Source organism: Drosophila mojavensis, unplaced genomic scaffold (genome assembly GCF_018153725.1).
Source record: "Drosophila mojavensis isolate 15081-1352.22 unplaced genomic scaffold, ASM1815372v1 contig_80, whole genome shotgun sequence".
Classification (NCBI taxonomy): Eukaryota; Metazoa; Arthropoda; class Insecta; order Diptera; family Drosophilidae; genus Drosophila; species Drosophila mojavensis.
Window position 1 is genome coordinate 8,606,685 of NW_025318906.1, and position 13,269 is coordinate 8,619,953.

The 13,269-nt window shown below is 35.7% G+C and overlaps 1 protein-coding gene across 2 annotated transcripts in view; it reads right to left on the bottom strand.

Annotated features, from left to right (window-relative positions):
* Positions 1 to 648: 648 nt before the first annotated feature.
* Positions 649 to 13,269, bottom strand: part of LOC6579131 — a 54,511-nt gene continuing 41,890 nt past the window's right edge. The window contains exons 3-7 of one of the 2 annotated variants that reach the window (XM_032730209.2): positions 5,457 to 5,558; positions 5,127 to 5,235; positions 2,897 to 3,070; positions 2,609 to 2,722; positions 649 to 891 (exon numbers count right to left, since the gene is read on the bottom strand). In XM_032730209.2, coding sequence (XP_032586100.1) covers positions 749 to 891; positions 2,609 to 2,722; positions 2,897 to 3,070; positions 5,127 to 5,235; positions 5,457 to 5,558 — 642 coding nt within the window. In that variant the 3' untranslated portion in view covers positions 649 to 748. Of the gene's footprint in view, positions 892 to 2,608; positions 2,723 to 2,896; positions 3,074 to 5,126; positions 5,236 to 5,456; positions 5,559 to 13,269 lie in introns of both variants that reach the window. The other variant, XM_002004992.4, reaches the window with a different exon arrangement.

Here is a 13,269-nt window from a genome sequence, read left to right on the forward strand (position 1 = left end):
TTGCAGCTTAAACGGTATTTACAATTAATATATTCATATTAGTTTACTTGGAATTGGTAGTTCGTATTTTATATTAAACTATTTAGTTGACATATTAATTAATTTGTTTATTTTTCATTTATTTATTGCTACTTTTTAATGCCAATTTCTGTTGTTTTGTTGTTCTTGTTGCTTAAAATCACTTACATAAAAGCTTCAATTAGCTTTTAGTTAGAGAATGTATTTTGTATTTTCGATTTGTGTTTTTGTTTCGCTTTTACATACACTTCGCTGTATTAAATGCACAGTTAATAATTTATTTGATTACTTGATTTACTTGATTTCTTATAACTATTAACTTACAAGTGAAAAAGCGCTGCTTGAACTCCCTCCCCTCCCGCACGTGTCTCGATTACATTGGAAGCTAGCAAACGAAAGGCTCAATCAAACACATGCATAGTCAAATCACACGCATACATACGCAGTCGCGCACACGCACTCACACGCTCAGGCACGCACAGCTATATATAAAAGTAATTACACATACGCACACGCACACACATACACATATGTTATTTGACTTTTCTTTTATTTCTTATATTTTTTTTTTTTTTAGAGAGCTTAGAGATGATTAAATGTTGAAGAATTGTAATAAGGTTTTTTTTTTTATTTTATTTTATTTTTTTTTACTTATGCATTTAACTTAATTATCGCCTCTACGTTCGTTTTGATGAAGTTTAGTTACAAATGTTGCGGGCAGCGAAAGTCTCTAGACAATCTTCATATAGACACTTGTGTGGAATATCCGATAGCCGATGGCAATCATTGCCATCACGTTATGCAGCAGCTGCCTCTGCGTCGTTTTGGTCGAGCCACCCACATGTCCGTGATACATGGCCGCAGGATTATCGCCTGAGAGCAAGTGAGAGATGAGAGAGTAGATAAAAATCAAGGTAAAAATGTGTTCAAATTAATTAAGCCCCACACATACGCTCAGGTAGAAATAATAATAATAATAATAAAAAAAAAAAAAAAACAAATGCTAATGAGAGCATTTGCAGTGTCCCCATAGCGCTTGCCGCACAACCTATGCTGGCCATATAAGTTATGAGCTTTTACCACGCCCACACACACACACACACCACTTGTAGGTGTCTGTCTGTGTGTGTGTGTGGTTTAGTGTTTATGGCCTGGCTTTAATGGCCGCCTTGGTGGTTCGGGCATTTTTAATCCGCCTGACTCTGTGGCCCTGTAATTTTCATAAATTACTTTTATTGTTCTCTCTCTTTTGCATATTGTTGTTGCAGTTGTTGCCTTTTCGCACTTGATATATGAACTGTAAAAGCGCCACGCACAACACACAACACAAATACGTTTGCAAATAAAGCTATACAGATGCAGATACGTACACAAATACGGATACAGATACGGATACGTATACAGTTACAGATAAATTTGCATTTATGTGGGTTGACGCAGTTGTCCGTCTTTTTCATTTTATTTTATTTTTATTTTATTTACTTTTTTCCGGGTTTACTGTGAGCTTAAATTTTATTTCGGTTTCAGCTTTTTTGACTATTGTAAATTGCATTTGGTCGCTACTTTATTTAATTCAATTATAAACACAGCGTGCAATTTCAACATTGAAAAGTTCATCTGCATAAATTCAGTCACGTTTCCTGCATTCGCGTTAGCCCGAAGGCTTTCAGCTTTTTATACTTTATGGCGAAGTTTAATTCGACAATGCATCAATTGAAAATGCGTGAAAAGTTCAAAAAATGTTTCGATTACATGCTCAAATGTATTTTATATAATTATGTTCCATTGATATACTTCACAATAAAACGAAAAATACTAAAATAAATATTAAAGTAATTTAATTTTTTTTTTAAAGTATTTTAAACAACGTCTATTAATTAAAGCAAATTATATTAAAAATAAGAAATAAATAAATATAAAAAAAAAAACACTATAAAATATATAAAAGAAAAAATACTCAAATTAGTTTTTTTAATTAAAATATTAAAGTTAAAAAAATAAAAATATATACACATAAACTTAAAATATAATAATACTTTTTTTTATTCATGAAATTTAAGAGGAAAATTTTCAAGAGCAAAAAAAAGCATATAAAATAGTATATATATATAATAAAATTATATAAAATAGACTTACAGAATGTAGTCTAAAATTCTCTAAATAATTTTCGATTATAAAACAATCCCATTTAAATGAATTATATGTACTACTATTTAAAGAAATTATAGAATAATATTTTATAAATAGTATTTTCAACATTTCTCTCTTCATTTTCTGCAACTTTTTATCTGATACGCAATCATTAATTATCATCTTAAGAAACGATTTATCTCATATATAATTAATTATCTCATATTGAAGGGTAACAAATTATTTTACCATAAAAACGAGTTAATATAAAAACTTTAAGCCATAAATCAAATGCAGAATATGTGAGATTCAATTCGCATTGATTGCAAAGCTGCAGTCATTTACTTCTCTTTTTTTTTTTTTTTTTTTTTTACAACTACGTTAAGTATACGCACAGTTAAACAACATAAAAAATAGCGAGCGATGGATGCAGTTGCAGCGGGCCGAGGCACTGACTCACCTTTGAAAATGTGCACCAAAACGCTGGCTGGCTGCGTATTACTGGCCACACAGGTAAAATTGCCGGAATGCTCACGACGGGTGCGCTGAATTGTAAGCTCCGATGATTGAAAGTCTGCAGTGAAGTGAACGCAAAAATGCAATCGATGTTATGGTTATGCTGGGTTTGAGTTGGGGTTGGGGTTGATGTTGGGGTTTGATGTTGGGGTTTGGGGATTTGGTTTGGGTTTTTTAAGGCAGGTGTCGTAAATATTGGAAAGGCTGAACGGGCAGCGACGGCAGCACTCACCTGGCTCCGTTGACACATTAATGCCCCGATCAATGTCATAATTAATCATGCGGTTGTCGTGATACCAGAATATGTACTCGGATGCCTCGGTATTCTGGACCACACGACATTGCAGGCGCAGCGTCGAGCCGGGCGTCAGATAACGTATGGGGGGTCCTGATATTTCGGCGCGCGCTTCTAACCGAATTGAATGACATTTTGGGAAATTGAATTGCCATTGCCACAATCGGATGTAGTGTGTGTGTGTGTGTGTGTGTGTGTGTGTGTGTGTGTGTGTGTGTGTGTGTGTGTGTGTGTGTGTGTGTGTGTGATAGATGTGGAAAGGTGGCAGAGCAGTAGAGATGAAAGATTTGTAATTTAATCAATGCAATGTAAATGCAAATTCATGTCAGAATATATATATGTATATTATATACTAAATCCGATATTTGACTATTTAACACAAGTGGCGTATGCAAAGAGCTATCTAATTGGAAATTTAAGATAGTTTAGTAACGTTGACAATTCTTATTTTTATTTTTATAAAAATATTATACTTAATACTGCTAATAATTTTTATTTTATTTTTTTTTAACCAGAAGTAGTCTTTTAATAATTTCCAATCATAATATTTTGTTTATTTCTGGTTCAGAGAAGTCAAACTAACTTGCAAATTTTAATATTTTATATTAATAATTTTATTTTATTCATTAATAATTTTATTCATTTATTTATTTATTTTTTATTTTAACTTTAATTTTTCTTATTTTGGTTGTTTTTTTTTTTTTTTTTAGAAGTTCGTTTTTGTGGCTCTGCTTTATCCCCTAAAGGAATTTTTATTGAATTTTAAATAAATAAATTTTTAAAACTCTTTTTTAAGGATATTTTTATTAGCTTGGCATCATCATCATTTATATCGGCTTAGATCACATCTGCTAGAATATTCCTGGCATATTCGACAATCTGTTCTCTTATAAAAGAAAATAAAATTTTCTTTGCTGATAATTTCACGGTCGGATGATTTAAGCCATTCAAACTATTTACTTGCTGAAGCAAAAATAAATTGCTCGGCCAAGCTTTTCAAAATCTACGACGACTTCACAATTTTTGTTTGTTTTTGTTTTTTATTCCCCCCTCCACTCCCATTGTTGCCAATGTTTTGGGCCAACATCATGTCAACGCTGGGCTGACTGAATGCAGTGGGTCAGAGCTGCGCATCAACTGGTTCGACCAAATTTGTTCAGCATGATTCTGCCAGCATTTGCGTGTTTTATATATTTATTTTATTTTTCTCGAAGCGCTCATGCTGAAATTAGAAATGTCCATATGCCAGTTGCGAGAGATTTGGCAGCCAAAAAAAAAAAAAAAAAAAAGTAAAGAAAGAAAAAAGCTAAAACTGAAAATGAAAAGCAAAGGCATAAAAAAGGGACACCTGCCCAAATGGCAGCGACTCGGCAAAGTTGCCTCCCAGCAAACAACGTTGTCGACGTGGTCCATTGTTGTAGTTGTTGCTGTTGTTGTTGTTGTTGTTGTTGTTGTCGTCGTCGTCGTGTTGTTGGCCTTGGCTAACGCTAACTGACACACATTATTCTGAATTTAACAAACAATTTACTTTGAATGTGCTGCGCCTAATGGCGTTTTCTGCACAAAAACAAAAAGGCCACGCACACACACTCGCCGCCTGGCTGAAAGTGATGTGAAATGCGAAGTTGAGAAAAAAATAAAGCAGCAAAAAATTAAGTGAAATAAAAGTTTGCTACACATTTTTGGCAACGTCTCGCATGAATCAGACACAAACTGGCGACACACTTAATCAGATTCATGCTTTTAGCTCAACTCTCTCTCTCTCTCTTTCTCTCTCTCTATATGAGTTGTTGAGCGGCATTTTCCTTTGTGTCGAGAAATACGATATTATATGCATTAGAATTCAGCTGAGCTTAGCGTCTAAGCACTGCACAGTTTGTGTAGTCGGCTCATAATTGTGGCTCAAGTCGATTGCATTTGGAATATAGTTGACTTTAATGTGAGTGAGATTTATAAAGAGCTTTAATTCCTTTGAATAATTTGATTTTTATTTTTTGATAATATTCATACTTTCAACTGAACTTTATTTGGGATATTTGTATAACTCTAAGCACAGCCACTTGCCTGCAATTGGGTAGAGTATCTTATCAACAAATAAATGAATTTTTCCTTCGATTGCTTTCAATATCTATGCAACTCTTTCGGTTGCCCCCGTCGCTCTACTTACCGACTACACTCAAGTGCAAGAATATGGATGTGGGCGGATGTGTGGACACTTGGCACTCGTAGACGCCGGCATCACGTAGCTGCACAAATTTGATTTGCAATGTCCAATCCTGCAGAGCGAGTGGAAAACAAGAAACAACAAAAACCATCATCAACAAAGAACAAGTGAGAAGTGTGAGGTGGTCTCTCTCTCTCTCTCTTTGCAGTTTTCGACATTTGATTTCTGTCACGTCTATGCCGCGTTGTTGATTTCGCATGCAACGGGCGTTGCGTTTCGTTGGCATGGCCCAGCTGTTGGGGGCAGCAAATGCAAATTAGTTGTGAAACTCACCTCGGAATGCTTTAAGTGCGTCGCACTGAAGCGCTCATCGCTGCTATAGGTTGTTAGGCCGACCGTGAGCAGATGATAATCCTTTTTGCGTATCCAGGAGACCTGCAGAAATTCCAAAAAAAAAAGAGTGAAAGGCAGACGGCGCCATTAGTCAAATGCGATTGAGGCTAGCCTAAGGCTAGGTTAGGCTAGGCCTAACACAAACAAACGTATACACACACACACACACACACACACACATATAGACGCTTCTTTTAACATATGCCAGCATTATATTGGCCAGTCGTGCGTTGCTCCTAGCCAGCAAATGTTTGTCAATCCATCAAAGCGGACGACGACAACACGATGATGATGCAATTTTTCAAAATAAAAAAAAGAGAAAAAGAGGAGATGAAAATAAGATACAAACTTAAGACCGGTTGCTAAATCGAAAATAAAAAATATATATCAAAAAGCAATTACGTAAAGAAAGCAATATAAACAACAACAACAATAATAATAGCAGCAGCAACAACAATAATAATAAACATAATAGCAGATTGATTGATCCCAGGTTCAAAGTTCAAATTGGCTGCTTAACTGTAAATAGACAAGCAAACAAACAAAGGCAACAGACACGTGAAGGGCCTCTTACCTAACTGCCTGGCAAGACCACGCCCACGTCTCTCTCTCTCTTTCTCTGTCTCGCTCTCTATTTGGCTGCGTGTGTGTCGACTTTTAGCTAATCTCAAATGACCATTAATCATTTCGATTTCGACAGCAGCCACGTTTTGGCTGAGAGGTAGCTCAAAGCACACACACACACACACACAAGCACACGCACACCGTTAGACATACAGTTAAGCAAACATCTATTAGCCCAGCAGCAGGCTCAGTTGAAGCCTAAAGAGTCGGCTGAGCACCGCAGTTACGCCAGCTAGCTGAAGTTTGACAGGCAATCGTAAAAGCTGCCCAGGCATGGCAGCTTAAGTGGGCTGTGCTGACTGCAAGTTACTCTACTTGGGATCCAGTGGGCTGTGCATGGCAGTTGAAGTTAGGCTGTAACTGAGCTTAAGGCTCCAATACAATCCTAATGAGTTGTTAAATTACTTTCATTTGCCTTATAAGTTATTGCTGTAAGAGCAAGATTTTTTCTAATGAATTTTTAAATACTCTTTATGATAAAACTCTAAAAAAAACTTTAATAGAAAAATTAAATTTAAAAAAAAAAAAAAATTATCGAGTTTATATTATTAATAAAAAAAAAAAAATAAATAAATAAAAAATAAAATAAAACCAAAAATTATTTATAGCATATACATATATATTTTTTGTTGTTTTATTTTAGACATTATTATTTTATAATATTTATATATAATAATAAATAATAATAATATATAATATTTTTGTATATATATATTTTTTAAATTTTTTTATATATATTAGCTTTAATTTATAAAATAGATTTGTTCATATTTAGGATTCCCAATGCTGGAAAATGCATTTTATTTTTGTTTCAAATGTATGTTCCGTAAATATTTTTTTTTAGGTCTTTTAAATCTATTATGAGAAAAGATTAAACTTCAGCTATTTAAATATATAATATAAAAAGCTTGCCAAATTTGTATGCATTTTAATATTTTTATGTATACAAAATCCTTATGAATAAACGCCAGACTTTTATAAAAAAATGTTAACAAAAAAAAAAAAAAAAAAAAAAAAAAAACTGTGCTTAAAATCTTTAAGCTCCATCAACTGAATGTCTCAAAGACAAAAGCCCACATGTTTCAGAAAAAAATCGCAAAGCACAGCAAATACTTTTATGCCAGACAGAGCAGTGTATTCAGCATATGGGTTCTCCCTTACATATTAGAATGCCCTTTGTGCAGTTTATCCCACTTTTTGTACAGCCTAAAGTACGCGCGTGTATCAATCAATACGCAATTGATAGAGAAATTGTATTTATTGGCTCAACAAAAAAAAAAAAGAAAAAAAAAAGAAAAAAGAAGAAAAAATAATACACATAATGGAAAGGAAAAAGCTTTGAGGCCAATATTGACACGCAGTAGACGGAGCGAAAGCAGGAACAAAGGTTGAAATTAACTACAAAGTAAATTGTTAAATCGTCAGCAATTGGCAACAGCAGAAAAAGAGCGAGGGAGGGAGACGAAGAATATAAAAACCACTCGCTCGAATTGCTATTGAAATGTACAATGCGGCGTATACGCAATGCGCCACAAATGAAATAAAAAAATATATGACAGCTGCTGTGTAGGAAATTTCCAGGAATTACAACAGCTACAACATGTACAAAACATCGGCTAGGTATATCCTTGACTCCGACTTCTTAAGGCGCTTAAAATATTTTTGCCTGAATTTTCCACCTACTTTTTTTTTTTTTGTTCATCTTAAATTATTCACAGCATATTTAATGCCCGAGCATATTTGAAATTGAATTGTTTTCGAGCCTCGAAAGTCATTTTTTATCGTGATTTTGCAATAGCTTTATATAATCAATATATCTATTCAATAATAAAAAAAAAAAAAGAAAGAGCTGCAAAATGCGCGGCGCATAAATTTCAAACATAGAAAACTGAAGCGAGCTGAGTTCAGTTGAGCTGAGCTGAGCTGCTGTCATATATCTGTCTCTCTCTTGGCTTTCTTTACAACTCTGCTGGCTCTTCTTTTTCTTCTTCTTGTTCTGCTTCTCTCTTATTTTTTATGATATTTATGATGGCTGTGTAGTTGGGTCTAGCTGCGACGTGTCGGCAAATAAACTCTGAACCGTGCGCAGAGCTAAGGCAAAATGTTGCAAAAAGCGTAAAGCGGAATGTGAGGATGTGGCTGCGGCTCCTGCTACCGCTGCTGCTGCTGCTGTGGCAGCAGTGAAGCCATCACGAACAAAAATGTGTCTGCCCGTTTCAGCCAAGTTGCAAGCCAAAAGAAAAATACACAAAGCGCTCGAAAAAAAAGAGCAAAGAGAAAAGAAAAAACATTGGAATATATGTATAAAATGTTGCGGCAATTAATCAAAAGCATACGAATTCCTTTGCCAAAGTGTCTCTGTGGCTGTGAGTGCGTGTGTGTGTGCGTGCGTGTGTGTGTGTATAACTGGTCATGTTTGCCATGTGTGTGCGTGGCGCATAAATCTCAGCTGGCTGTCATTTGAGTGTGTGTGTGTGTGTGTGTGGTGTGCGTGTGTGGTGTCTGCTATTGCGGCTGCTGCGGTTGTGTGCGTGTGTGTGTACTGCAGCTGCGAGAGCGCAGATAATTGTTTACATTTTACCTTTTTTTACAAAATACACAAAAAAAAAAAAAAAAAAAAATACCCAAACCCAAAAAAAAAAAAAAAAAAACGCCTGCAAAAATAAAAAATCAGCATTTAATTTATGGCCAAGCGTTGGCTGGGGGCGCTGTTTGTTAGGGGTGTCAGCGGTATAGGCGGGAGGGCGGGGTGCTGTATGGAGTCAGTGCGCTGCGCACAGCCACAAATCACTTGTTAGCAAATTTATGGCAAATTTATGCTAACTACATGTCCTGGCCAAGCTGCCAACAGGCAGGCGCACGTAGGTAGGCAGCGCGAATCCTTTCCTGTCCGCCTGTCTCTGGCTGCCAATGCAGAAATTGTAGCATACTTATTTGCGCGCCGATATGTTGAGCCATTCTTGCCCCTATATAGAGTGTGAGCGGTGCGCTTATCGCTGAATCTTCCGACAGCTGCGCGCATATGCAAACTGTCTAAAATGCAGGTAGAGCCAGTGGCAGAGACAGAGGGGCAGAGGCAGGGGCAGTGGCAGAGGCAGCTGCTTGTAATTGTAAACGAGAAAATTCAAATACAAAAGCCGATTGCAAAAATTGATTTTTTTCCTTCCCCTTTTTGCTTTTACTTTTATATTTTTTATTTATCTTTTCCGGTTGCTGTTTTTGTCTGTTTTTTGTCTGTTGTTTTTTTTTTTTTTAGCAACCAACTTTAAATTGGCTTTCGTTGTAACTAGTTGTTGCATGTTATTGACGAGCATTTTGTATGCTTTATTTCGCGCTGTCCATCCAATTTCCGTTGCCGCAAGCCCATGCGGGTCAATGCAACACGAAAAACTGCAGCGAATAGAGCGCCCTCTGCCGTTCGCTGGCAGTCGAAAGGGCAGTTAGTTGCAAATTGTAACAACTTTCCATCGGTTGCTTGTTATACTCATTCACGTCAGTGAAATGAGTATATTGGTTTTGTGAAAAGTCCATCTTAAAGTAAGTGGACTCGATTAAAGATGGAAACTTGAAGTTTGGAATATACATTTATATGACAAGAATTTCATGATCAGCCAAGTATGGGCGTGGCATATCAGGTAATGCATATTTCGTGCTGTTTAAAATCATGGTAGTTTTAAATGCTAGCCCACAATCAATAAAATATGGCCTATCCCCGCCTATTGGGGGCGTGGTAGAACAATATCTTCACTCTATATATATAGAAACAAATATTGTGCATAGCAATTCAAAAGTAGAATCTGTCTTCGTTTTGCGTCGTGAATGAGTATTCTGCAGTCGGTAAAGCTCAACTGCAACGTTTTTACTTGTTGTTTATTTATTTTTGGTTCGATTGTACGCAAAAGTTTTTAACAAGCGATTTTAATAAAATTCTATTTAGATGCTGCTTTTTGGCAGCCATTTGTGCAGCAAAACGAGAGGAGATACATATACATAGATGTAAAGATATATAAGTATATGTCTATATGAATACTATAGTGTTTGTTTTAGCATTTTTTGTGGCATTTGCGCGCAATTTAAAAAGGTACAAATAGCTGCTAAAAAAAAGCGAGAGCTGAAAACTTTTTCACCAAAATACGCTCAATTTAGTGTTGCTGTACACATGTGTGTGTATGTGTGTGTGTGTGGCTTGTTATGTGTCTGCCCTTGTATATACGTCTGCGTGTGTGTGTTGTCTGATAACTATTTTGTAGCAACGCGCTCTATGTGGCATTTTGGGGTAGCTGCATACAGTTAAAAAAAAAAAAAAATAGCAGTGCTCAACTAGCGGGCGCGAATATTTTGCACTAACTGTACAAGTATGCATGTGTGTGTGTGTTTGTGTGGCCATTCAAGTGCGCGCCATGTCCATAACAAACTGTAGACAAAAATGGGTCAACAACTTATAACAAAAAATAAATAAAATTGTACGCAAAGGAAAACTTTTACGAAAAATGCGCAAAAATTGTTCAAGTTTACGTTTTATCAGCCAACAAAAATTCTACCCTTTTTTTTTTTTTTTTTTTTTTTTTGTTAATTCAACTTTCAAGTTCAATTTGTGAGTTTGTTTTTTTCTTGCACTCAGCAGCTTAACATCAATAAATAATTTTAAATGCTTTAAATTGTAGAAAAGAGGAAAGAGGTCGCGCACCTTGTGCTGCTCGGTTGGGCATTATTCATTATTCTTGGAGCGGAAGTGCGCATTAAATGCAATTAATGCATAATTAAACATTGAGCATTTGCTAATTGTGCGCCGACCCCATCGCACGCCTTCAAATTAGCCTGTCAAATGGAAAGGCGAGCGAGGTGAACCTCGAACCCCTTCACAAAACAAAAATGGGCCTCCTTTGCCAACACACAATAAGCCAGGCATTCTATAGGTATATATATGTATATAGAATGAGCATTAATAGCAATCATCATAATAAAGGGAAGAAGAAGACGACGGCCCAGTCCAATGTGCGAAATTACCATAGCCTACTTTTCAGCTGTCAAGGCAACGCGAATCTGCAAAATGAATGTGAACAATTTCGAGTGTTTGAGTGCGAATGTTTTTTTTTTCTCTCTCTCCCTCTCTCTTCGTCTTTTTTTTTTTTTGTGGTGTGCTGCAGGCACCCATTTCACATTTTCATATTTCTCAGCTTTCATTTCTCATATTTTTCATAATTCATATTTCTTAATTTTTTTTTGTGGCTTTCATTAACGACGCCCACAACAATTGTTTGTTGTCATCGTAATTGCAATGCAATTAAAATAATTAAAAGCGAAATGCAGCGCAGCGTGGCATTGCTTAACTTTTGAGGGCTTTCAATTTGAATTTCATTTTGTTATTTTGCATTTTTTTTCTTATAAATTTTAAAGTGCTAAGAGCAACAATTAGGCAAGGCACTGAAACTGTATATAAGGAAATCTGAGAAAAAATTTGGGAACAAAATTTTAGTTCGAACTGAATATTGATATTTTTATTTATTTATTGTTATAGAAGGGCTGGGAGTTTTTATAAATTTAATATAATTAATGCAGTTTTTTTTATTTATTTATTTTATTTATTTGGTTTTTATATTTTATAAATCATATTTTCATATATATTGGAAAGAGAATGAACAAAATTAACTAAAACTATTTTCTAAGTTAGAAATGAAATTTCTGAAATGTTGTTTATAAAAATATGAGAGAATTTAATTTTAAATAATTAAAGAGTTTAGAGCTTAAAATTATTAAAACATATATTAGTGGGAAAAAATTCTAAAATTCTAAAATCTTCATTCTCTCAGCTAAATTATTATTGTATTTTATATATTTACTCCAAGTTGCTCTAGCTTATGAGATTATTAATTCGATTTCTGATTATTATATTAGGTATGTATACAATTTGCTGCTAACACTTTAAACAAAATTTTACTCCATCTCTATATATCAATGAAAATTCCCAACATTTCTTAAACGGATTCCTCATCTTGGCCCTTTTATGTCTTTGACAGTCGCTCTTTTCTTTGCCTGATAAGTTAAAATTTTTTCTCTGTAAATTTCTGTAGGTGAGTTCATTCACAATTTATATCTCAACATTGAACTTTCACCTTTTTGGGTCGTCGAAGCTCTATCGCAGTGCAGGAATTTGCAGCTTTTCTTAATTGTTTTCAGAGAGCCATTTGTCAAAACAATGCACATAAAACTTTATAGAAATAATGAATCCATTTAGCATAGACCCACACACACCTTTACACCCTCACACACATACACACACACACACACACATTCTCTGTGTCATAGAGTGAAATGTGGGTCAAAAATTGTTTGTCTTTTGTTGTAGCATTTGTTTTAATAAACATTGTGACAGGCAACGACAGGACCAAACAAAAGGACACAACTCATTCAGTGCGGGCGAGCAGCTGGCTGCCTGACTGCTTGAGTGTAAGCCTTTATCAAGTTGTCTTGGCCAGCTGCCGCAGCAGCTACAGCTACAGCGGCGACAGCCTGAATGCCTTATTAGCTGACAAACTGGCTAATGGCAGAGAACAGCACAAACAGCACAAACAGGACAAACAGGACGAGCAGGACTGCAAGTTCCGCTCGCCCAGCACCCGCTGCCATTGGCCGTCACTTGTGTAATTAGGGTTCAGGCTGCCAGTGAACAAAGTGATAATGATTTGTATTCATTAGAAAGGTTTATGGCAAATTTTGAGCAACATTTACTTTTCGGTCAGGCTGCCAAACAAACGTCCCCTCCCCTTCGGTGCCTGCTACTGCCACTAAGCCAAGTGAAGCTGACGTTTAGTTAATGTTAAATTAGCCAACAGCATACAAAGGATGTGAACTCTTTTTGGGCGGGGGCTGTGGTGCGGTATGCGGTTTTTGTAGCTGTCATAAAGTTTTCTCATTTAATTGCCAAGCTCAAGACGAAGTCAGACAAATTTCTCAAGCCATGCGGCTTTATGGCAATGGCAACAACAATGCCATAAATGCAGTTGCCTGAAAATGCAAGCGAACAGGCGACAGACAATGCCAAGATTTTATTTCTATGCTAATTAAATGCTTAGCAATTTGATGGGTATGTCAGAGGTGCATGGCAAGCAAATAAAGCACATTTAATGAA